General features: G+C 47.1%; 1 protein-coding gene across 14 annotated transcripts in view; it reads right to left on the bottom strand.

Annotated features, from left to right (window-relative positions):
* CSMD2 (CUB and Sushi multiple domains 2) overlaps positions 1-23,777 on the bottom strand; it is a 650,869-nt gene that overhangs the window by 251,109 nt on the left and 375,983 nt on the right. For 12 of the 14 annotated variants that reach the window (XM_045375140.3, XM_045375143.3, XM_045375139.3 and 9 more), the window contains exons 12-13: positions 20,200-20,312; positions 4,210-4,392 (exon numbers count right to left, since the gene is read on the bottom strand). The exons of 1 other annotated variant lie outside the window; for it this stretch is intronic. In XM_045375140.3, coding sequence (XP_045231075.2) covers positions 4,210-4,392; positions 20,200-20,312 — 296 coding nt within the window. The remainder of the gene's footprint in view (positions 1-4,209; positions 4,393-20,199; positions 20,313-23,777) is intronic. One more of the 14 variants, XM_065525379.2, reaches the window with a different exon arrangement.

Raw genomic sequence — 23,777 nt, 5'->3', positions numbered from 1 at the left:
GTGTGGGGCGGGTGCTACTGGTATTTAGTGGGCAGAGGACAGAGATATGTTAAATATCCTATAATACACAAGACTGCTCCACACAAAAATTATTATCTGGGCCAAAATAGCAATAGTGCTAAGTTTGAGCAACTCGACTCTAGAGTAATGGTCCACGGGAGAGACCAGCTTCTTGCAGATCCCATTACCCAATTCATTCCAGCATATGTGTGTGTGTGTGTGTGTGTGTGTGTGTTACCAGAACAGAAGGTGGGAGAAGTAAGAGGAAGTCAGGGTAAAGGACTGGAAGATACCAGCAGAGGGCTGTTTCCCACAGCATCTCTGTTTAGAAAATCCTACTTTCCCTTCCAACTCTCCAAAAGCCCAGCTCAAGTCTTGTATTTTCTGGGACATTTTCCCTGAGCACCCAAGGATTCAATTTTCCCTCCCTTGACCTCTCAAGATTAGATTGCTGATTTGTAACTTAAATCGTATACATCCAAGAAGTCCCTGCCTTCACATTTCACACATATACTATACACATTAAGAACTGAGCAATTAGGATTCACATCTTCTTAAGGTGGTTTACAAAATGGCAAAGGAAAGTGTGCATTCATGCATTCATGGCATATCTCTGGTGAAGGCTGTTTTGAAGCTTCTTTTGAAAGTGGCTGCTAATGGATTGATAATTGGTTCCCTGGCTTCCTTAAGAAGTGTGAAGCATTCTGCCAGCCTGTCAACAAAGCATGAAGTATTGTGCAAACCACTATCAGTTATTTGTATCTTCCTTCCCATTGTATCTCTTGTGGTGGAAGAATAACTGGACAAGATTGTATGGGAAATGCTCTCTATTCTTTTGTAAGGAAGGAGGTAAAATGGGCAAAGCTTCTGGAAGGTAAAGAATATGTGCAGCCTGGCCAAAGTTTTCCCACCATGATAGCCAGGATGAGCAAATTTCCTAGGCAGAGAATGAACAACTCTGAATCCAATGCATGGTGCTCAGCACAGGGAAGACAGGCGGTCAATAGCTTGAATGGATGGAAAGTGGTATTACTTCCCATTGATTTTGAGCATGGGTCCCTGAAGATGTGAATTAACTAAGGACCAGAGAGTAAGAGCAAAGAAGCTGGTTCCATCTTTTCTTTCAAAACGTTTTTCACTGTGAGATAAATCATCTTCTTAAAAACCTAAATTAACAAAAGACTATCTATTGAGCATCTACTACTGTGAGGGCAGCTCGAAAGCCAACAAAATGATTCTGAAGTCTCTGCTTGCTACAGAATATGTTTTGGAACATGAAGGAAGAGTGTATTTGTGTATTCTTGGCAAGGTAATTCCCTAGTAAAGAGTTGTTTTGAAGAAAATATTTCAAGAGAAGAACAATATAATACTTTGCATCTATTCAGGCAACTTCTCAAAGAAATTTGAGCCATTGAACTAATATCCCCAATCCCCTTCTAGCTCTCAATAAGGAAAGGGCAATGTTGTTTGCCAAGTATTGTATTAATATTTATTGTGACTAATGTATTGTAAAATTTAGGGCACTTATGCTGACTTTTGCCAGAGGAGCTTTTGTATGTACATTTATAAGCACTTTATAAAACACAGAGACCAACCTTATATTTTATATTTTTATAGACGTTTATAGGTATTGTCCCTTTTCTATTGATAACACTATAATATATTTGATCTAGAGTTAACAGCAGAACACCAAAGTTTAACACTGTCCCCCAACCAAAGTATGACCTGCTCTATAACGATCCACTTTCAAAGTAGCTTCCAGGTACTTATTGTGGAAAATGTGAGGACTATTCATGTCGTAGTGATCTTTTTCTATAAATATGATCATAGAAGTTTAGAATTTTTGGAGCCAGAATGGAGTGCTACCCTATTGGATAGGTCAGTACATGAAAATCCAGAGAGAAGATGCCTGGCTTTAGTCACAAAGCTGAGCTAGAACTAAGAATCTGGTCTTCAGATTTTGACACCAAAGTCATCTCAGTGCACCAGGCCTTTCTTATCACCATACTTTCTTATCAGCACTTGAACTATGAGCTCTCTGAGGGCAAAGCCCAGGACCTATAAAAGCATCAGCTTGCCTGCTGGGTACTCCGTAGAGAGTGGGCAGATGGAAGTCCCTCACTTTGTTGAAATGCAAGTGTGACCTGGCTATATGCTGCAAAGGCATGGGGCCAGTTCGTTCCCTCTGGCTTCCTCCATGGAAGCCAGCATCCCTGAGATTCAAGCTGTGTCCCGTTACTCTCCAACGTCCAGACACACTTGCGTGATGGAAGTGCCTGGGGATGTCATCCTGCTCTAAACCAGAATTGTTTAGAAGAAGAAATGCCATGTCGTCTCCCCAGAGTACCTGCTTAGCTTTCATCCATAAGCCTCAGGCCCCTCATCCTTGTTTTAAACCACAGGGAGCACTGACACGTACTTGTCGAGACAGCCCTATCCTCTTTCCTTCTCAGCTGTTTGCAAGTAGTGCCCAGCTCACTGGAGGCTGCCAGCCCTGCTTGTGAACACCAAGGGCCTGCTGGGCAGCACTTCAAGGTCTTCTGCCCTTGGTAAAGGTTTTACAAGGATGTTCTAAACCTGCTCCTAAGAGCCAAAGAGCCAAGTAAACTCTTGGAGGGGTCAAGCAACAGTTCCTCAGCTGGCATTCTGCTACCTGCCTCTTTCAGCTTGAGGGACAGTGAACCTTATCCTGGTCCTAAGAGGCTGGCTGGTTTTGCTTCCCATGTCAATCCTCCCAGCTCTTTGTCGCAGAAGCTAGATCCTCCTCCATTTCTCCCTGCCTTGTTTTATCTAGATGGATTGAAGAGATTAAGCCCCCATGGCACCTGGGGCTCCCACTGTGTGTACCTTTATCTTCTCAGGCCCTGCCTCTACAGAGCCCTGCCCCGTGCACCCGTCCCTGGGCTTGGTCTCTGCAATGGACAGAGCCTTTGTGTTTGCCTGCCCTGAGCTGCTCCCTGCTCCTCCAGGTCCTTGTGGCTCCCAGCATGCTACGCGGCTAATGCTGTTGGGCTCTATATTCTAACCACAGTGGGGAGCAGAGATGGGCAGATATCATTCAATTTTTTTTTTTTCAATAAGGGTGATTTGTTCAATGTGTATTTAAGGTTGATTTGATCTTTAAACCTCTCAAGACTTTTTACATAAATAAACTCAAAAGTCATCAAAATGCTTTGTCAGACAAAGTGATTTTTGTTTCATTTAGAAAGTATGATCACCATGGTACATCCCAACTCATCAACTCATACACCAAACTCTCAGTCATCACAGAGACCCTGACAGTCTCCCAGGCTATTCCTCTCCCAGCCCCGAGGGATAACCGATCTCTAGTGTGCAGAACTCAAGACCCCAAGTAACACACTGAGCCGGGGGAAGGATCTGAGGATCAGGATGCCTGTCTTTCCCTGAGAGAAGCACATGGAAAGAGATGGAGAAGGTGGAGTGACAAGGGATGGGAGAAGACGTGACAGCCCAGAGAAGCTGGAAATTTTGATTTCCCAACAGAGACCATGCCTGGGCCTCCCTTGGCTATACACAGCCCCTCATCCTTGCCAATCCCGCTGCGACTGAAAATTTAAGATGTCATTTGTGCTGCAAAGTATGGTCAGGTCATCCAAGAGGAAGGAAGAAGGGCTTCTTTGTTATCTCTACAGAACAGACAACTCAACACCAACCCCTTCCCCAAAAGATCAACAGTCCAAAGATAGCTTGATCTCTTATCCCTCCCTAAATCCAATATGAGATGAAGCAATTTTAGGAAACTGTTTATATCCTGGCAAGGCCAGTTTCCCACAGCACTGAAGGTTGGTGGTGTCTACAGTCTTACAAACTTGCCAGTCCCTTCCACCTTGCTTGATTAGATGGTGCCAGTGGTGGCAATGAGGGTGAGTAGGAAGTGTCTGGGTCTGAGCCTGGTGGGCTAAGCCCCAGTGGTATCTCCTTGCTCTTAAGGATCACCAAGAAGGGTAAGATGGCATTGAAGAACATCACCAAATGTCAAGAGCACTTGTTCTCAGTGCTATAGTCGACTTTGCCTGCCAGAAATGAGGACCCCACCAGCAACGTTCCGAGGAGTAGAATAAACCAACCAGAGTGCAGCTTTTGTTACAACCTGCAAGGTTCCCAGGGACGGGGCCCCTGGACTAGCTAGGAAATGGGCCCCTGCCTCTCGGTGAAGACCCTGGCGTGGCCTCCTCCCTGCTCACTTACACACGCAGCCTGGCTTCTTAGCCGACCATTGGTTATTCTTTTGGCATGTGATTGCCTTCTGTCCCACCAGCTCGAAGGCGGGCTGGCACTCAAACTTGAGTGTGTCACCGTGGCGAAACCGGGAGCCTTCCCTCCGGCCATACGCAGGTATGCCAGGGTCACCGCAACTGCCCTGCTCGATCTCTGAAAGACAGGAAGATGAGAAAACAGAGACAAAAGGTGACTTTATACCTCTCTTGGAGCTGAAGGTCCACATGACATGCTCTGCTGCTCTTCTGCCATAAGTCAGTGTTCAGAGTGACACAGGTAGGATTCAATGTTCTTATAAGGAATGAGGTTTGTGAGAAATCCTGCAATGTCCTGTTTCATTGCAGCATCCTAGGATGAATGGGCTTCCAGCTATCAAGTGCCTGAGACTCTGTGTCCACATAAAGTGTTCTAGATGCTTGGATGTTTTGACCCCTTACCTCTCCCTAAATCCAATATGAGATGAAGCAATTTTAGGGAGAAGGTGGGTCTACATTCTTCACAGGTTACCTGTCCCAGGAGCAACAAGTTCCACAGCATTAGAAGTCTTTGGAGACTTCCTCACTGAACCTGATCTTGCATCTGAACTGCTAATGTCACATGACAGATCTCAAGTAGTCCATTTCTGAGCAGCAAAGGCAAGTGCAAGACGACACAGCAGTTGAGGCTTTGCTCCCTGTCTTTTTCTCAAACCAGAGATTAATTGAGAATAAATGTTCACTGCCTGCTGACGTGGAAGCACCTTCATGGAGATGTTTCCTTAATTCAATTTGAGATGGTAGCAGGTAAAATGAAGCAAATGACTCACTGAGTATGCTTTGAAAGTTCACTTGAGTTAACAGTGGTGAGTCAGACATGGAGTGCGTTCTCTGAGACAGCTCTGGGGGTCCTGAACCCAGTGGGCATGATGGGCTAGCTACCTCACTGGAGAGGCAGTCAGGACTCAGACGCTTCTGGAAAGGAGTATGTCCCGGCCAAGCCTCTGGAGCTTCCTCTGGAGTCACCCCCACTTCCACTCATGCTGTGCTTAATGCTGTGAGAGATGGACAAGGAGGGGGTGGTGGAAGGGAGGAGGAAGAAGAGGGAAGGAGAGAAGCTCTGTTTCTGAGGGAGGAGCTCTGTTTCCGGGGAGAAGGGCGTCCTGCAGGACAGACAGGAAGTCATGAAGCCAGTGCTAGACAGTGAGGTGAGGACTGTATGAGTCCTGCGATTTGGGAGAGAGGGGCCCAGAGTCATCAGGGGAGTTTTTTGGACACCTACCCAGGATTCTCAGGACAAAGGGACCCTGCCTGTTCTGTAGACACCATCATGGGATGTCAGGCACCGCAGTCCCTGAAGTTGGTGTGTGTGATCCTGACAGGGATGATTCTGCAAAGGCTTTCCTACCACACTGTGGGGCTTCTGTGGGCTGGTCAGAGTTGCCATCAGCTCCAGGCACTGCCTTTTATGGACGGGCTCTTGACTGTTGCATTCACGTTACTGCAAAATGAAGGCTGCCAGCTTTGTGCTGAGAGCAGGCAGGACAAGGTATTCTATGGCTGGGGTTGTGTGTGTGTTAGTGTGCGTGTGTGTGTGTGTGTGTGTGATCATCTAAGTCGAGCAACAAGGGTCCCCTCCTTTGTGCAGGGGAGTCTGTGTGACCATGTGCCAGGTGTGAGGCATCTCAAATGTAAGTCAGCCTACTTGCCTCTCACCTCACATGTGCCCCAGCCTCACCCTCTATAAGTACGCCTGCTGAAAACATAGCTGAACCCCCTCTGAAGCTGGTTTTGCTCAGGCTCAGGGATGGGGGAGGGGATACACTGAGGCATTCCAGGAACATGGTCCCTTTGCTCCAGGTCCCAGAGCTCCAGGGCATCTGAAGGAAAGAATAAGGGGCCCCTGTGATAAGTCAATGTAGAGAAGCAAGCAGCAGAACCCACCTGCCTCCAGATGTCCCCAGATATGCTTTCTGGGATATAGCCTGGGGTGTGAGGGCTGTCACTGCAGGCATTTTGAGACCTGGTGAAAGTTACACAGCATTTGAAGCCAGAGCTGGATCCTTCCTGCTGCCAGGGGCAGAACCCAGATATAAGGTTTCCTAGCGAGGCCCTACCATTGCTGTAGGAGATATGCATGTGAGGTACGTGTGCCTGTATTCCTGCCCACAGCAGCTAGTCTGTGACTGGCTTAAGAGAAAGGGAATACTAAGGGGGATGAAGGAATCTGCCCAGCCTTCCCATTGTGCAGGCACAGCCCTGCGCACATGCCCACATCCACCCACCCATCACTTTCTCCTACCATCATTCAGTCACGGGCACCCACTTAAGCACAATGCAATGAGCACCTATTGTGTGCCAGTTGCTTTGCTAGATCCTTGACATCTGGACATGGTCTCTGCCCTCAAGAAATGAACAGACAAAGAAACAGGTATTTATGATACAGGGGATTTGTGCTGTGGATGCACATAGGAGAAGCACCTAACTCAAACCTGGAGGATCAGTCTGGAAATAGGGTGTGGAGAGTGGAAGTACTAACCTCATCTCCAAAATTTCGAGGGGCACCAAAATCTCAGTTATCATGACAAATAATATCTTAGTGCAATATTTTTTTTAGAAAATCACAATTAATGCCATAAATCCAGTTCACAATGAAGAAAAAAAAAACATTTAAAATAAAGCCTGGATCCAACCCTATGCTCAGATGACTCACCTCATTGGTCTCACCATAGTCCCAGCACTGTCAGAGACTGTCTTTGATTCAAATGTAGATGTGTTTTAACATGGACATTTCACATTAATATTATTTTTTAAAACAATTTGCATTAAGTGTTATATATCTTAATTGTTGTGTTTTTTTCCCCCCATCACTTAAATTTCGTGCCCATGAGTGCCCTGCTCACCTGACCCTAGTCTCAGTCCTGGGTCAGGAAAGTCTTCTTGCAGGATGTGGGGTCCAAGCTGAGGCCCTAAGGCTGTGGTGGAACCAGGAAGGTGAAAAGGAACAGCAGGAGAGAAGGAAGGGCCTTAGATGGAGGGAAGAACCCTTGCCTAGTTCCAGAGGTAAGACTGTTTGTAGGACTGTGATATAGGAGTGACAGTAATTACCCAATAGTTATTGTCACAGCTAACGTTTAGTTATATAACTAAGTGCCTGGTCTTGGCACTTGGGTGTACCCTCACTGAGACAAGAATGCAAGACGAGGTACAGATAGGTCTGAATGGAATCGTCAGTAGGAGATGCTGAGTTTTAAGGTACTAGTGGGACCTCCAAGTAGAAATATCTAGTAGGAAGTAGCTACATGGGTCTTAAGTTCAAGAGAGAAGTCTGATCTAGAAATTCAGCTTGTAGATTGTAAAAGAAGCCATGAGAAGGATGAAACGACCCAAGGAGAGTGAGAAGGGATGTTGGTCCAGGACAGGACAGTTAGGGACAATGTAGGGACCAGCAGAATGCTAGACTGGGAGAGTGGGGTCACAGGAGCTTAGAGAAGAATGAGTTTCAAGATCAAAAGCCTTGAATTCTGCAGGCAAGTTTATATAGGATTGTAAAACAGGTTAGCAAAAAGAGGTCACATTGATACTGTCAGGATTGTGTGTACTGATGAGGCCAACACCCAACAGGAGAAGAGAAGGTGATACCACTCTATCCAGAGAAATTAGGTAGCAGCTCATGAGGCATATGGCCTGGGTGGGAGTGGTTAAAGTAGTTTAGTACAGGGGAAACTTGACCATATTGAAATGCTAGAGAAGAATAAAGGGGTGGGAGGAAAGATGTATTGAATGGTTAGCTGACGATTTGGAGGAGAAGGGGGTCCCTACAGGGGCTCCAGAGGAGAGAGGCATGGGACTGAGAGCACATATTAGAGACCACAAGGGATGCTCCTTCCCTCAAGACCGCAGTCAAGAGGGAAGAAGTGGTGGCAGTGAGTTTTCAGGTAGGATGGCAGGAGACCAAGGGAGATCCTGTGATGACACAGGCTCTATTTTCTAAGTGGAGGAGGTCACAGTCTTTGCTGAAGGTGAGGGACAAGTCATGGGAAAACAACTTGAGGAGAACGTCTGAAGCTGTCAGAGGAAGAGGAAATCATGCCTAGATGGATTAAAATGCACCTCTGGGGCCCACTGAGGGTGCAGATGACTCATTTATAGGGATACCATCAAGCGGGGCTATATGACTTGTCCCAACAGCCTTTGACCACTCGATTCCTGTAGAAGTAGAGGAAGGGGTAGGAGGATTGACTGAGTGAGGGGGGATTGGGCTTAGAGAAATGGAAGACAGTGGGGCAAAGGAGCTGAAGACGTTGTTCAAAAGAATGGCCAAAGTGTTATCCAAGGGGCTTAGGATGAAGAAGGAAAGAGGTGAAGGGACCAGGGGGCGACAGGGGAAACAGGGGTTGGGAAGGGATGATGGGCAGGAGTAGAGGGAGTGTCATGTGAAAAAGCTGAAGTATGTGGAGTTGAGATTTCAGAGGTGCTTGATGATGAGGTCCAGCTGCAGCCAGGGTGAAGTACACTGAAAGAAAGTGAGAAGGTCAAGGCCTGAGAGGCAAGGTGATGGCAAATAGGGAGGAGGAGACCAGTGACAGTGATGAGGAGGGGTAGAAAGTGTCAGAGCTGGAGACAGCATAAGGTCAAAGGGGAAGGGGTTTACACGTGGGTGGAACGGCATTGGCGAGCGAGCATATGAGCCCCTCTCAAGGTGAAGTTCATTCGGCGTGGGGAAGTGAGCTTCTAGCACTGCAGAGGGCTACAGGGTCATGGTGACCTCATGGGAACTCAGGTTAAAGGGAGCATTTGGCAAAGAGTTCCAAGGCATAGGGGGATGTGTTGCCCAGAGAACCAAGATTGGGTAGAAGGAAGAGGAAGAACAGAGCAGGGTGGGGTGAGAGTTTGGGAGCTCCTTCCAGGAAGGCAGACGGGGCTGCTGGCTGGCTTCTGTCCCTTTGACGCCTCCTGTCCTGGCCTAAGCCTTCTCTCCAAGCTCAGAGTCAACTCCTGCTGGAAACACAGGGACCAAGGTCCCTGTCTTTCTGTAAAGGGCTCCCTGTGCTCTACTGGCCTGCCTGAAAGGTGTTTGATCTGACACTTCTGGTCAGGTGCTGACCAAGTCTGACGTCAGGACCCAGAATTGCAAATAGATAAATGGATTTTGACTTCAGAAAAATCACACATGCAATTTCCTGTTATCTGGTTTAATATAATTCCGTTTTATGAACGTTGCTCCTGTCTCTCCCCTTTTGCCTACCAAAAGCAAACTGGAAAACATGAGATGATTGCTTCTAAGATGCCTCAGAAGTCCATCATGACTGAGCTCTGCCACTCAGCATATTTGCTTTCCCCTTTCTCGGCTGTTTTATCCCCATCATCTGTGATCAACCTCACTCTTCTCCCCAGGTTTTTCCATTTCTAATACCAAATTGGAATCATCTTTTATGAAAATGTCTGTACAGAATGTACTGTATCATGTGGTTCTACAAATTCACTATTTGATGTGCTCCAAGAGGGGAGGCACTGCTTGGAGGAAGATGAGGATTTGCTGCCTTTCACATGAGGCTGGGAGGCTTCACTGGCTCCTTCACTAACTCATTGTTCCCCTAGCCTGAGCTTCCTCTCCTCTTCCGTTGGCATGACTAACGCCTTGCATTAACAGACTTTGGTTTAAAATGTTACCTCCTCCAAGACACTTTCCTTGACCATACATCTTCGATCTTAGACGTTTCCCTTTTACTTTTCTTTCTTTGCACCCCATTCTTTTTATTTTTTCTTTTGAGACAGGGTCTTGCTCCGTTGCCCAGACTGGAGTGCAGTGGTGCTATCACAGCTTACCACAGCCTCAAACTCCTGGGCTCAAGCAACCCTCCCATTTTTGGCACCCTATTTTTTCCCTTTATAGCAATGATGCCCCTTGTAACTACCCATCTGTTCATTCAACAAGGATTTTATTGGTTACTGTTCTAGACATTGGGGGTATAACAGTGAATAAAAGGATGAAAATTTGTTCTTCTGGAGCTCTGGCTGGGCATTGGGCACAAGATGATTCACCACCCAGCCTCCCTCACTCCCACCCCATAGAATGTAAGCCCCATGAAGGTAGGCATCCATTATGTATCTTTGATCACGGTGTACCTAGCACTTAGCACAGTCCCTGGAACACACAGAATACTCTGTTTAACGTATGAGCTCAGCTAACATTTTGCATGGAAACTTTGCCAAATGCCACACTAAGCACTAAAGGTACAGCGTTGCCTGCCCCACAGCCCCTGCCCCTGGAGAACTCATAGTCAGGTGGGTAATTCCAATACAAATGACAAGGACAATGGAGAGGATGTAGACCTGACCACATGACTTGGGTGACAGCAGAAGGGGTAGCTCAGGCCTCTGGCTGAGAGCACTGGACAGGTTTCTTAGAGGTTGTTCAAATCTGGGAGTCAGCCTGGATTCTGCCTTGTCCTTCTCCCTCAGCTCTCCTTAGTCCCCTCCTGTTGACTCCTCCTCCCACATACCCAGAACCCTCTGCTCTCCACCCCGTCTCTCCCTGCCTGAGTTCAGCCCTTGCAGCTCCTCATCTGGGTGCCAGTAGCAGCCTATGGTTCCCCTGGCTCTTCCTTCTATTTCATACTCTACAAAGCAGCACAAGAAAGAAAAATCTGATGATTACTATCCCCTGCTCATTGATCCTTTCACAGCTTCCCCAAGTCCACAGACTAAAACCCTAACTCCTCAGCATGGCAGGGCCCTGGCCTACCCCTCCCACCCAGCCTGCTCTTTGGCCATTGGCGACCTTGAGATGCACACGGCACGGTACTGGGTGATCTGTAGGGAGGTGGAATAGTGCAGTGGCGAGAGCTCTGGCATCACAAAGCCTAGGATCTAAATCCTGGCTCCGATACTAAGGAACAGACCTTGGGCATGTGACTTATTTTCTCTGAGCCTTAGTTTTGTCATCCGTAAAATGGAAAGGGTAATAATAACAAGGTTGTTGTGAGGATTAAATGAGCTTCTGTACACAAGATAATTGTCAAAATGTCCAGCATGCAGTGTGTAACCAGTGACTAGCCGTATTTCCTCAGTGTTATTGTCGCTGATGTTTGCAGAGCCCAACTGCCCTTCACACGGCTCTAACGTGGCACCTGCCATCCTCTCTTCCTGAAATGAACACCCTTTGCTTGTCTACCAGACAAAGAATTGTCTTTCAGCATTGGTGCAAGTGTGTTCCCATCTGGGACCTTCTTTCGAATCGCCCAGGCAGCCTTAGGAGCTCTTTCTCTCTCGCTCCCAGCCCCCTTGGACATTTTTGTTGTTATAGCAACGGGTGCTGCAATTTTGGGTGTGTGTTTCCCACTGTTAATTGGTAAGTTTCTTGAAGACTGAGCCAATGTTTTTTGAAATGTCTATATCCCAGCTTTTCTAGTGAAGTGCAGGGCACAGAGAGGGGATTCAATAAACTTTTGAGGAATGATGAGGGGAGGATGGAGGAGAGGATGGAAGGAAAACAGGAGGAAAGGAGAAACGGAGGACAAGACTGTAGAGTTTACAGAAGAGCTAGAAGCTCAGTGTGGTGGGAAGCTCAAGTGATGGAGAGAAGAGGCCAGAGAAATGGTTGGAGGGAGACCCTGAAGGACCTGGTTTGATGAACAATAAGTCATTTAAGCTCCATCCTGTGGGTTGTCAGCTCCTCAGAGCCAGGGTCACATCCCCTCCACTCTTTGTATCTCCAGAACCAAGCCCAGTGTCTTATGCCTACTAAGTGCTCAGACCCGTTGTTGAATCAGCACAAACCCCTAGTGAGTGACCAGGACATCTTCGGTGCGTTAGGATCACCCTGTGGGCATGCCCAGATCGCCTGGATTGCCTCATAACCACACTCCACTCTGCTTTTCTACTTCTGATGATGCGAAGGGCACCAGGAGGTGAGAGACCCCACATCTATACGTGTACCTATGGGGACTGATGTGTTCTTCCGCACACGATTTCCACAAGTGGAATGGAGGTATGGCTGGATGAAGTGGGTGACATTCTTCCCTCCCCATCTCCTTCCTCCATAACACTGTCATAGGTCTGTCACCAGCCAAAGGAGGCTGGAAACAATGGACATGGAGGTAGCCTCCAAGCTGTCTGCGTTGGCCCCAAACTGAAGCTTACCATTTGCAAAAGGTATGTATTTAGAGAGTACATCTCATTGACAAATTACTTCCTGCCAAATTTTAATGTGGTAACATCCTCTGCTGTTTGCCAGCCCAGTCTCCAGGGGCTAGAACAGGCTGGATCCCACTGGGACTTTTTGAGAAGAGGTAGCTGCTGCTTGTATCCAGCTCAACTTTGGCTCCCGGTGCCTGAAAAACTTTTAGAGGTATCATGGAAACTCAGCGAGCGTCTTAGGAACATGTTAGTGATATTTTTGGCCAAAGTTGGAATGTTTGGGCCTTCCAGTTTATGTGGAAAAGACAAGAAGTAGAGGTGTACCGAAAATAACAGACGAGAGGCTGAAAATAGCCATGTGCTTGGCATCTGACAAGAGGAAGGGCGGTATCCTAGAGGGAGTGGTCAGTGATGCTGGTCAGCTGCCCTTGGCCTCCTTTGAAGTCTGCCTCCAACACCACCTCTTCCAGGGGCTCAGCAGTGCCCACCACTGGAGTGAAGTTCTGAAGAAGGGGATTTGGCACTGCCTGCAGAGAGCAAGTCCTGGCCCTCTTCTCCCCAACTAGCTCTCAGACTTTATTTTTACTGAGGTTTTAGCTTCAATCTTATCTGCATGTCACCTTTCTAAGCCTACCTATTCCCTCTCTCAAGGATGTCTGACAAACTCCTTTTCATCCTTCAAGCAAGTCTCAGTTTCAAACATCACTTCCTCCAGGGAGACTCCCCTGATGCCCTTGAGCAAGATTCGCTGCCCCTCCTTTGTATTTCCTTGTCTTCTAACACTTGTTCTATGCTACTGAAAATGGACTATGAATTAGGTGAAGGCAGAGATTGTCTTGCTGTCCTTATAGCCTCAGTGTTCTAAACATTGTCTGCAACACATCATAGGGCCTTAGAAAATGTTGAACAAACAGATGAGCTCATTTCTAACATAAGTGCCCTGGACTGTTGGGCACCCCCTCTGCATAATCTCTACTGCCCTGCTCCTTCATGTCTGCAGGGTCCAGGTCCCAGCTTCTTCCTCCCCTGGGCCAGCCTCCCAGATTCAGCATTAAGCTGCCAGATTCCAGACTCCAGCAAGGAAGCAAGGAGACTTCCAGATTGATGCTAAAACTTGTTAGCAAGTTGTATGTAATTTTATAATGTTTCTGGTAAGTGCTAATTGCCTGTTCCTTAAATATTTCTTGTTCTACTGGGAAGCAAAGAAATTGCAACTATGAATGCATTTCCCACAGCTGGTCGCCCCCATGGAGGGAGACTGGCTCAGAGTGCTCAGATATTGACAGATCAGGAGTCCTCTCCCCCACCCCAAGACCTGGGATTGTGACAAGCAGAACTGGAGAAATTTCTGGGAAGCAAATGCCCCAAATTTCCCACCAGGCTAATACTTTCAACAAAGAAGAAAGGATGATACTGGAGTGCCACCTGCCTGCCCCTAAGGTTGTATCTCTCTGCTGAAATTGGGACAGAGTGGGTATTGATGATGATGATGCAGCCAGGTGTGCCTAAGGAATGGGTGGAAATGATGGATATGGGAGGCCTCTGCCCTTGGATGCCTTATGCTATCCTATGGGAAACCTGCATCCCAGCTACACGCCCCCCACCCCCGCCCATTCCTGAGTTGAGATGTCTATCCTGTGTGGAACTCCCCAGGAGTTGGAATAACAGGGGGCTAAAAAGGAGGAAGAGGTAATTCTGAAGCTTCAGGCAATGACGTAGGTTGGAAGAAGAGCTGCAGGCCTTGGAAAGCAGAGAAGGGAGTAAGCTTCCAACTGAGCATTTACTAAATGCCAGGCCCTATGCTGGGTGCTTCACTTTACTGAGTCCTCATGAGACCCTGGAGAGATAACCATTCATGAGCCCCTCTTCACAGATTAGGAAATTCAGGCTCATTGATGAGGAGAGACTGGCACACAGGGAGTCAAAGGAAGATCCTGATTATAAGTTGGGTTTGCCCAACCACAAATCCTACAGGACAATAGAGAATGCATGGGCTCTTGGCATCTGTGCACTAGGTCGGTGGTAAAGTGGACCAAAAGGGAATCGAGAGGGTGCTGGGGAGGGTACCTGATTGTGACTGAGTAGATCCTCATTGCAATTTAATTCTACAAGCTTTTCTGAGCATGTGTTCTGTGCCAGGCGCTGAATTAGGCCCTATACGACTGGAGAGATTTTTATCTTGAATGGATTCATAGAAACCAGAACTTGGTGGAATTATTATTATGGAGAACTTTGGATGTCATGTAGAAAATGTTATACTTTATCCTAAAATCAATGAGAACTTGTCATATTTTTTTAACTAGGAGAGAATTGTGCCAGATTTGGATTCTGGGAAGATCACTGCTCCATGTGGCAGATGGGAGCGAGAGGACTAGAGCCAGAGATGCTGGTTAGGAAGACTCTGCTGTTATTCAAGTGAGAGGGGATGAGGGAGGGACTCAACTCAGCAGTGAAAGAGAAGTGGGACGTGGAAAACTGACAGAATCTGGGAATGGAGTCAGAGGTGGGAAGAGGGAAAAGGAGGAGGCAGAGATGAGGCCTAGGGATGGGATGGATGGTGGTGCTGTTCGTGAAGATGGGGTACACAGGTGTAGGTCATGAGCATGGGGGCAGAGATGGTGAGCTTGGTTTTGGATGGTGTTACAGACTGAACTTGTGTGTTCCCCCAACTCTCCCAAATTCCTGTATTGAGGCTCTTAACCCCTAGTGTGACTGTATTTGAAGATGGGGCCTCTAAGGAAGTAATTAAGGTTAAAGAGATCATAAGGACAGGGCCCCGATCTGAGAGGATAGATGTCTTTCTAAGAAGAAACACCACAAGGCTCATGCGCTTGCGCTCTCTCTCTCTCTCTCTCTCTCTCTCTCTCTCTCTCTCTCTCTCTCTTTCTCTCTCCTGTGTATGCATGCACCCAGGAAAGCCCATGCAAGGCCATGGTGAGAAGGTGGCTGTCTGCAAGCCAGGAAGAAAGCCCTCATCAAAAACCAAATTGGCCAAATCCTTAACCTTGGACTTCTAGCCCCTAGAACTGGGAGGAAACTGGGTGCTGTTCTGCCTTCTCTAGACACATGACCTCCTATTCTTAAAACAGTACAACCGTTATTTTTACCCCAGGGGACATCGTGGTATGACAGTGGTCATGTAGGAAAGATGGGCCGGCCTCCTGTTATGGGGTGAACCGTGTCCCCCAAAAAGACTTGTTGAAGTTCTGACTCTGGTACCTATACATGTGATCTTATTTGAAAACGGAGTTGTTGCAAATGTAAACCACCCAGTCTTGGCATTTTGTTGTCAGCAGACTACACAGGTGGGTAGGTTTGAGACGGCTGAGAGGGAAGCCATATCAAAATGTGTAAGAGGAAGACCGAAATGCAAGTAGAGAACAGATGTGGAAGTCACCAGAGTTTGGGTTGAGGCTGAAACCATGGAAGTACACATGATCAACTGTGGAATGTTCTAGAATAAGAGGACCGAAGGCTAAGGATAGACTCTGACGGGCAGTGAGGAGCCATGGAGCAGCTGTGAAGGAGCAGCCAGAGAGGTAAAAGAAAACCAGGAGGTGGAGGTGAGAGGAACCCAGGGAGCAGGATGGACAAGGACAGGGAATCACATCGGGGTGCCGGGGACTCAACCCACCCACCTTTTTATAGAAGAGGGGGCTCCTCACCAGGAGAGTGTGAGAACGATGGGCTTCACCCCTCAAACAAAAAGTCAAAGGTGGAAAGGGCAAAAACAAAAAACGTGGTCCACCCAATTTAGCCCCTTGAATTTTCACTGGGCCAGGTTCCAACGCACTGTGGGCCTCCAGGCTCCTGCGAGCCTGATTCTGCCTCCTGCCACTTCTGGCTCCACGCCCTGCACTGAGGCCTTAGAGAGCCACCTCACTTCTCTGCCAGTCTGGGGAGGGAGGGCCCTAGGGAGTACTGGTGTAAGGCAGCGACCTAAACCCAGGGCCTGTCAGAGCACCTGGTGGCAGACCCAGGTGCCTGGCCTGGAGGACAGGAAATGTGGAAGATTTGGCTGGAGAGAAACTTTGGTGACATCCCCAGGGGAAGGCACTATCTCTATGCCAGACAATGTGCAAGGAACTTTGAGATCTCATTTCACTCTCTTAACAATGCTCTAAGATTGGCATTATTATTTCCATTGTACAAGTCGGGGAACTGAGGCTCAGAGAGATCACAAGACTCAAGGTTACACAGCTGGGACCACACTGAGATTTACTAGGTCTGGTGCAATTTCGGAGTCTGTGCCATTTTCTAGAATCCACTGCCTCTATGCACAGAACCTGACATAGTCCCTGTGGGTTTGCTATGTCTCTAAACACCCAGACTCCCCTTCCTAATTTGTCACGGCTCCAAGGAGAAGTCCTGTTGACACCTAGTCCGTGACCAGCATTCACATAGCATATGCTTTATACCACATTGAGGCTGCTAGCTATTATAATCACAGCACCCAGCAAAGTGTTGGTCACACAACAAAAGCTTAGCCAGTACTGGCTGAGTGAAATGGACAAATGAACTTGTGAACAAAATTCCCAACCTCTGGTGACATGGAATCCAGGTTCATGATACACGGTCTGTTGGATTGGGGCAAAGCTTTGGCTTTTATAAAGATTTTATAAAGAATTGAAATTATGTAACCTTGGGAGGCTTCTGGGGCAAGGGGAAAATCCATGGGCTTCTGAAGCCAGGGAGACATGGGCTCAAATCCCAGCTCTGCTACTTTCCACACTTCTGTGTGACCTCAGGCAGATTACTTCACCCCTCTGAATCTCAGATTCCTCATCTATAAAATAGCAGCCATTATATCCTTGTAAGCAATGAATGAGATGAAGTAATGTCTTTCAAGCCAGTGATTAGCTATGAATCCTGTCTTAAAACAAGGCTTACAAAGAACAAAAGAGAAGAAAAGAGAAGAAATAGAGGCAGGATGGTCAGAACCCTCCATCCTGGGCATGCCCTATCCTACCATAGAGGTCCCTGGAGGGTACCCCAGGTCTTTGCAGGGTAAAAATCTGTGAAAACCCCGAGATAATGAACACAAAGCTCTGGCACATAGCAGGGTTTCAACAAGTGTTACGTCCCTTTCTTTTCCAACAAAATCACACCAAACGCATCTAATTCCTCTTTCCCACATGAAAGCCCTTCAAATATCCGGACACAGCTCTCAAATCTCCCGAGTCCACTTCCTCCCCTGAATAAACATTCGGGGGCCATCATCATTTCTTACAGGAATTTCCTTAAATCCTCTCCTTACCTATCCAAGCTGAGGTCCCACATCTAAGCTCAATTATCTGGTGCCTGCTCAGGGCACGATAAAACACAACTAACTTCCTGGGATAAATTCCAGCAGCTAATTTTTTTAAGTCTTAAACCATGACTTGATATTTATTCCCATTTTATCTTTTCCTACTAATTTAGTCAACGACTCTACCCAACCCAGATCTTTCTGCACTCTGTTTGCTGACTGATATTGTCGTCCCTTTCAAGTTCACGCTGTTTACAGCTTATCCAAACCATTGGCAAAATATGGACAGATTAAGGGCATGGGGATGACATGGAATCATTCCTCCCTGCTTTGGGGAACATTCACTGCTGAACATCCATAGAATTTCTGAAATGGGGGAAAACTTAGAAACTTTGCATCCATCTCCACTCCCCTTTTCAAAGTAGTGAGTGACAGGGCTTGGTCCTGAATCAAGGTCTCCTGATAGTTTTGTCTGGCCCCACAGCTGCTGATGTATAATTTTATGCACTAGAACAGCCCACTCATTGAACTACCTGTGTATTGGCTCATTAGTCACTCACTAATCGCTTTGCAATTTGCAACATTTCTTATGTTCACATTTCTTAATCTAACCATCTTCACAGGACCTCTGTGACCCAGGTTGTATTATTATCTGTATTTCACAGATGAAGAAACAGATCTTGAGAAAGGCTGCATGATCTGCCATGGAGCTAGAAAGTGACAGAACCAGGATCTGCACACAGAGTCTAAGTATTTTCTGTCTGCTGTTCTGCCTTCCCTAGACACATAGCCTCCTATTCTTAAAAAATCTCAGTATAGCTGTCATCTTTACCCCAGGAGACATCACTGTATGACAGTGTAGGATGGGCTAGCCTCCTGTGATGGGGTGAGCTGTGTTCCCCAATAAGACATGCTGAAGTTCTGACTTCTAGTACTTATAAAAGCGACCTTATTTGGAAACAGAGTTGCTGCAAATGTAATCAAGTTAAGATGAGACCATACTGGAGTAGGGAGGGCCCTTAGTCTAATATGTTGGTGTCCTTATAAGAAGAGGACAGAGAGACACACAGGAAGGTATGTGATGACAAAAGCAGAGATTGGAGTGATGCAGCTACAGCCAAGGAACAGCAAGGACTCACAGCCACCACCAGAAGCTAGGAAGAAGCAGGGGAGGATTCTACCCAGAGTCGGGGCATGGCCCTGCTGAGCCTTGATGTCAGACTTCCAGGCTCCAGACTGTGAGAGAATAAATGTCTATTGTGTGAAGTCAGCCAGCCCAAGAACACGAATACACCTCCTGTGTACTTGTACCCAGTTTGGAAACAGAGTACAGGTCCTGGAGCAGGAGGAACCTATGGTACACTGGGGGTATGGTGTGTGAGCCACACTGAAGGGACACCTTCTCCCCGCTCCCTGGGCCCCTGTCTCCCTAGTAGCCACCTAGTCATTTTGAGGACTTTAGGCTCACTTTTGTGACAAAACCCTTTCCTGATCCCCTTTCAGACGTTCCTGAAAAGATGTCTGCTGCCTTCTCTGTGCTCCCACTGGCACTGTCCAGGCAGCTCTTCTGCATGCCACTTCGTTTGCTTTCCCGTCCATCTCACCACTAGAGCACAAGGCCCTTGAGGCAACGCCTAGACTTGATGGGTCTGTCCCTGTTGCGCTGGTCTAGTGTCTGGTACCTAAGAGGGGCTTAACAGTAACTTGTGGATGGCTTCTCCCTCCATCTTTGTAGGGACTGGCATTAGCTGTTACCAGCCAAAGGGGGTTTGGAAGTGTTCAGAAGGATGATGTTGAGGCTATCTTCTGGGCCCCAGGTTTTGCAGTTCCCTTAATGCCTATTCTAAGCAAGAGATAAAGACTCTTGTCTGCATCTTTCTCAGGCCACCAACAGTGGTGTTTATCTGTTCCTAGCCCTATGCACAGAGTCACTCACTCATCACATGCTACCCAAATAGGGTAGCTTGGGAAGCTACTGTCCTCTCTAAAGATTTTAAAAATAAGTGACACCTCTTAAAAGTCTCCATGAACCAGGTATGAACTGGGGATGGAACTGAGGTGTGCATCTGATGCTGCGTGCCTAGTATTTTAAGTGTTTTATCCCAGATCATCCTCAAAACAACCAGAAGGGCCTCAGAACAAAGAGAGGACTGGGGCTCAGAAAAGTGGAATAACATGCCTAAGGGGGAGGAAGCTAGTGCAGGGGAGAACCAGGATCCTAGGGCTGGGAGCGGTGGCTCATGCCTGCAATCCCAACACTTTGGGAGGCTGAGGCAGGTGGGTCATTTGACGTTAGGACTTTGAGACCAGCTTGGCCAACATGGTGAGCCCCCGTCTCTACTAAAAATACAAAAATTAGCCGGGCATGTTGGTGTGCACCTGTAGTCCCAGCTACTCGGGAGGCTGAGGCAGGAGAATCACTTGAACCTGGGAGGCAGAGGTTGCAGTGAGCTGAGATCGTGCCACGGCACTGCAGCCTGGGCAGTGAGCTCCATCTCAAGAAAAAAAAAAAAAAGAAAAATTCTGACTCCAAATCCAGACCCCAAGTCTCTGACTCCCAGGACACAGTTCATCTGGCTTGCCAAAAGCAGTTACCTTCATAAGAAGCCTTGAATCCCAGGGAGCTGCCACTGCCATCAGTCTGGAAGAGGAGCCACATTTGATGATTGGTGCTGACAATGAGATCCGGGACCGATGTACCTGTCAGGCTGGCAGGAGAGAGATATTTAGAGGTATGCTCTCCACCATGACACCCGAATAGAATGACTGCCTGACTGATGATATCTAAAGGACTATCCAGGATCCAGGCTCACTTGGGCAAATTCTGGGCCCCACTGTGTTTCCGACATTGGAGCCCAGCAGCATGCTCTCCATGTGCTGGGAAGACTCATCCTGTCTCTCCCTCGGCCATGGGTAGAATCTCATGGGTTGAATCTCAACTTTTACTCCCTAGCCCAGACCCTTGGGTTCACAAGGGAGATCTGTGTCCTTACTTGCTCAGGGGACAGGGATAGTTAGAGCTAAATCCAATCAAGGGGGTATCTACATTCTTGCAACTTTTGATCTTTTGTGTGACCTGTATTGCAGAAAAGACCTCCCCTACCCCCACCTCCTTGCTGTCTTTATGTGGGTTTCCCCTCACAGAAACCCATTTCCCCAGTTGGAACCCAAGTCATTCTTTCAATGAACCATCTCCTTCCACTCTAGGATCAGGAAAAAGGCTTAAAGTACAGTCATTATCTGAGGGCCACATTCTTTTTGAAGAAGAGGGTTTAAGCATGGGTGCGGGGGGAGGGGGGATTCAATTCAGAATCCCAACCCCAAGCACCTACCCATGTAAGATACTGTGCTTATCAATTTCCTACCCATTATCTCATTTAATGGCCCTGCTGCCAGGAAGGTAGGGGTTGTCAGTCCATAGTACAGATGAGAATACGGAAGTGCAGAATGGGCAGTGGCTTCCCCAAGGTCAACCTGATACAGTGGCAGAACTAGGAGTCCCCTGTGCAGGTTGGGATTTCCAGAAGAAATCCAACCTCATCATTTTGTTGAGATCAGATAAATTACCAGCACAGATGGAGGCAGGGGGTTGTGGAGTGGGCAATTGAACTAATGAGTCCTAATCTCTGCTTCACCCAGGGTCTCAGAGCTTGGGAGGCTGTCAAGTCGGCTGCAAAGAGGTCATCACACCATGGGGGATATGGAAGTAGAGCTGGGATAGAGCACCTGGGATCCAACAGCTTGGCCTGTGTGATGTCCCTGAGCCTGGGCTCTGACAAGCTGAGTAAGGATTGTGGCCAGGCCAGTGCTGGCTCCTGACTCTGGGGTGCTGATGAGCAAGGGAAAAGGCTGGGACCCCTGCTTTTCCTCTGTTTGACCCAATTACAACACCAGGCTCTGAGTCTGCCATTCATTTGCTGTGGGACCTTGGGCAAGCAGTTGAGCCTCTCTGGGCTTTTTCACTCTATGTTAAATGAGGGGATTGTATGGTATGATCCTCAATAGCCTTTTCAAAAGCTCTGCTATTGCAAGGTTTTCTCTATGTCAAAGCACACTGGGATTGTGGAAGAAAGAGAGCTAGGATCCTAGTCTCTTGGGCACAAAGAGCTGAGGCACCATATGGGTCAGTAAACTAGGGCAGAAAATGAGAGATGGGGATGCACCAAGTGAGGGGGAAAGGTAAGTGTGATGGTGAATTGCATGTGTTAACTTGACTAGGCCACAGGGTACCCAGATACTTGGTCAAACATTATACTGGGTGTTTCTGTGAGAATGCATTTGAATGAGATGAACATTGAAATCAACAGACTGAGTAAAGCAGATCGCCCTCTCCAAGATGAATGGACCTCATCCAATCAGTTGAAGGGCCAAACAGAACAAAAAGACGGACCCTCCTCTGAATAAGAGAATTCCTCCTGTCCAATTGGCTTAACTGAGACATCAGCTTATTTCTGGTTTTGAACTTGAACTGTAACATCAGCTCTTCCTGGATCTTGAACCTACTGGCATTTGGACTGTGACTACATTATTGACTATCCTGGGTCTCTAGCTTCTTAACTCACTTGGAAGATCTTGGGATCTGTCAGTCTCCCAAAATCACATGAGACAATTCCTTACAACAAATTATCTGTCCGCCCATCTAATTGCTATTTGTTAGTCTGTCTGTCTGTCTGTCTATCTATCTACCTATCTATCTACCATCTATCTATCATCTATCAATCATCTATCATCTACTTATCATCTATCTGTGTATCATCTATCTATCATCTATCAATCAATCATCTATCATCTATTTTCTATCTATCATTATCATCTATCATCTATCAATCATCTACTTATCATCTATCTGTATATCATCTATCAATCAATCGATCAATCATCTATCATCTATTTTCTATCTATCTATCTATCTATCTATCTATCTATCTATCTATCTATCTATCAATCATAATCTCTCTCTCTCTCTCTCTCTCTATCTCCTATTGTTCTGTTTCTCTGGAGAACCCTCACTAATACAGTGAATTAGGCATGGGGCAGAATGCCCTGTGGGCTCACATTCCATTCCTTTGTCTGGAGAAATCCCAGGTCCCAGCCATGTCACCTGATTCACTGGGTACCATTGGATAAGATGAGTCATGTAACTGCCTGTATAGCATCATCTCCAGGTAGGTGCAGGGAAGTTGCGAGAAACACCCAGAAAAGAACAGCCTCTGGTCAAGCCAGCTGTTACTAAATGGCCATTTCTCATTCAGCATTAGAACCGGAAAGAGATATCCTGGAGCTAGCCTTGTTGGGAGTGTGGCATGGGACATTGTCCTTTGCTGAAATCAAAAGAATGAACTTGAGTGCTGGTTCTGCTATCAACCTTCTCTGAAACCTTTGGGCCTCAGTCTCCCCATCTGTTAAACAAGAATAATAACACCGGGGCTTGAGTGAGATAACTGATGCAAAAGTTTCCATCCCAGTGCCTGGGAGCATGGTAGGTGTTTAATGTTGGTGACCCTCCATCTCCTTCCTGGAAAGGAGGTGGATGTGGTCAGGCCTGTTTGTCTCTGAAGCTGAGCCACATGCCCTGAACAGAAGCATTTCCTGACTTTTTTTTTTTTTTTTTTTTTTTCTGTTTTTAGACAGGATCTCACTCTGTCACCCAGGCTAGAGTATAATGCAATGCTCTCAGCTCACTGCAGCCTCAACCACCCAGGCTGAAGCTATCCTCCTGCCTCAGCCTCCTGAGTAGCTGGGACTACAGGCGTGCACCCTCACATCCAGCTAATTTTTGTATTTTTTGTAGAGATGGGTTTTCACCATGTTGCCTAGGCTGATTTCGACCTCCTGAGCTCAAGCAATCTGTTCACCTTGGCCTCCCAAAGTGCTGGGATTACATCAGTGCACCATCACGCTTGGCTTTTTTCCTGGTTTTCAAGTCAGGCTATTGGTGGTGGGCAAAAGAGAAGCTAAATGGTCCCAAAGAGCACAGGCTCAACATAGTGGAATCTCATGACAGCTTGATATTCTCCTCTCCCTTGTCTGTAACATGTCATACTGGTCTTTTTCAGCTCAGGAAGTGTGGCCACTATGTCTATATGGTCCTGATTCTCTGAAACCATCCATTTCCCAGGGAGTTCTGAGCACACAGAAAGATTAGCAACTCATTTGCATTATCTCTGTCTGGG

Source organism: Macaca fascicularis, chromosome 1 (genome assembly GCF_037993035.2).
Source record: "Macaca fascicularis isolate 582-1 chromosome 1, T2T-MFA8v1.1".
NCBI classification, from domain to species: Eukaryota; Metazoa; Chordata; class Mammalia; order Primates; family Cercopithecidae; genus Macaca; species Macaca fascicularis.
Note: the sequence above shows the minus strand (reverse complement) of the source record. Positions and strands in the feature narration are given on the sequence as shown.